At 55.0% G+C, this 2304-nt stretch overlaps 1 protein-coding gene across 1 annotated transcript in view; it reads left to right on the forward strand.

Annotated features, from left to right (window-relative positions):
- Positions 1 to 1725: 1725 nt before the first annotated feature.
- Positions 1726 to 2304, forward strand: part of S1PR5 (sphingosine-1-phosphate receptor 5) — a 2429-nt gene continuing 1850 nt past the window's right edge. Inside the window, exon 1 of the mRNA XM_006161589.3 lies at positions 1726 to 2304. Coding sequence (XP_006161651.2) covers positions 1939 to 2304 — 366 coding nt within the window. The 5' untranslated portion in view covers positions 1726 to 1938.

The following is a 2304-nucleotide window of genomic DNA, read 5'->3' on the forward strand; positions in this document are numbered from 1 at the left end:
GTGCCAAGGCCTAAGCCTGTGCTGGGTGTCCCCATCAGAGTATACCTAACCCTTGTTTTCCTGTATTTGGGGCTCCCCCACCTTCAGAGTGAATGAGCCAGAGACTCCCTGCCCAACTGTGTTCTCCAGCGGGTTCCCTGTGTGTGACCAGGTCGGTTGGGATGCATCTGTCCTTACCATATGCAAAAAAAAAAAAAAAAAAAAAACATTCTTTCCCCCATGCTCCGGTTTTCTTATCTGCTAAGTGGGACTTCCCTGAAACCGGGTTTGCATGGCCATGCTTGGGAGTGTGAAAACCTTGATGCCTGTTTCCATGTGAAGCATTTTTTTTTTTTGGAGAGATTTTCACTGTAGGGCGCGTGCGCTCGCCAGACAGACAGAGAAAGACAGAGAGACAGAAAGCGAGAAATCACCCCCCAGGGGGGATGGTCACGCCGCAATCCCTTCTCCTCCATTCTCCTCTCGGGATCTTGGGCACGCACGCACACGCGCCCGGCGTGAGTTTTTTAAGCCACCAGGTCTGGGACACGAACCGCGGTTGACTACGTGCGAGTCCAGCGACATAGCCATTACACTAACTGCTGGTTCCCGTGAAGCATTTGTTTTTAGCCTCCGTTTCCTCATCTATAAATAGGGACTCAATAGAGAGTTGTCCAGGGGATTAAAGGGCGGGTCGGAGGTGGGAAGTGTTATTATATTTTAATAACATGGGTGCCCCTCTGCAAGAGCTCGTCCGCAGCCCTCAGGCTCTGTCCCTGTGGAATGGGTGGACAGGTTCAGTTTTCTCACCCAGGTTTGGCTTGGATGAAGGGGTTGGGGCAGGAAAAAATGAAAGCCGTGTTTGCAGCAAGGCCAGGCGTGTGCTGTGTGGGGCTCTGGGCCCCAGAATGAATGTGGGTGGAGGTTGTGAACTTGTGGCCTGTGATGGTGTGAGACCCCATCTGCCTGTCAATTTTTGTCCTTGTATGTCTCTCTGCCTGTGACACAGTTTTTTGGAGAGATTTTTGCTATAAGGCATGTGCTCTCCACTGGAGAGAATGAGAGAGAGATAGAGTCAGAGATAGAAAGCGAGAAATCATCCCCCAAGGAGGACTGCATGCTGCAATCCCTTCCCCTCCCTTCTCTCTGGATTTTGGGCACACACACACACACACACACACACACACCCACGCACACCTGGTGTAAGTTGCAAGTTGTCAGGTCAGCCGCCAAGGCCGAGACTCGAACCACAGTCAGCCATGTGGGAGTCCAGCCACCCTAGCCACCGTGCCACTCCCTGCACTCTTTGGCTGTATAGATGCATGTCTGTGATTCACTGCTGGCCTGCGATGATTTTTGCCCTTGTCAGTGATCATATGTGCCCTATGGCGTGTCAATGTTGTGCGTGTCCCTTTCTGTGTGTAGTTGTGTTCCTGTAGGTTGCTCATTGAATAAGCTTCTGAATATTTCTCTTTTTGGAGTTGTTTTTTTTTTTTGTTTTTTTTTTGTTTTGTTTTTTTTTTTGCTATAGGGCACGTGTGCTCACCAGAAAGACAGAGAGAGAGAGAGAGAGAGAGAGACAGAAAGTGAGAAATCACCCCCCGGGGGATGGCCACGCAGCAATCCCTTCTCCTCCATTCTCCTCTCGGGATCTTGGGCACGCTCACGCCGGGTCCGGGACTGGAACCGCGGTAGGCTACATGGGAGTTCAGCGACATAGCCATTACGCTAACTGCTGGTCCCAGTCTCTGGGTATTTCTATTCCGTGTGAGTTATGGGCATCTCTTTCCTTGTGGAGCTGGCTGTCACTCTCTCTCTCCCCTTGGGATATCCGTCTGTCTCCACGTCCACCCCCCCTTTCCATTCCGAATTCCCCTCGAGCCCCGGAGCGCGTGCGCGGTGGTGGGCAGGGGTTAGGACCCGTTTCCCAGAGTGGAGAGACCACGTTTGTGCTGCGGGATGAGGAGCTCGGGGAAGGCGGGTCTGACGGGTCTGACACTGTATCCGGCCTCTCCGCAGCCTTGGGGCGGGCGGCCCATGGAGCCGGGGCTGCTGCGGCCGGCGCCGGTGAGCGAGATCATCGTCCTGCACTACAACTACACGGGCAAGCTCCGCGGGGCGCGCTACCAGCCCGGCGCGGGACTGCGCGCCGATGCCGTCGTGTGCCTGGCGGTGTGCGCGCTCATCGTGCTGGAGAACCTGGCGGTGCTGTTGGTGCTGGGGCGCCACCCGCGCTTCCACGCGCCCATGTTCCTGCTGCTGGGCAGTCTCACGCTCTCTGACCTGCTGGCTGGTGCCGCCTACGCCGCCAACATCCTGCTCTCC

This window comes from Tupaia chinensis, unplaced genomic scaffold (assembly GCF_000334495.1).
Source record: "Tupaia chinensis unplaced genomic scaffold, TupChi_1.0 Scaffold138665_1, whole genome shotgun sequence".
NCBI classification, from domain to species: Eukaryota; Metazoa; Chordata; class Mammalia; order Scandentia; family Tupaiidae; genus Tupaia; species Tupaia belangeri.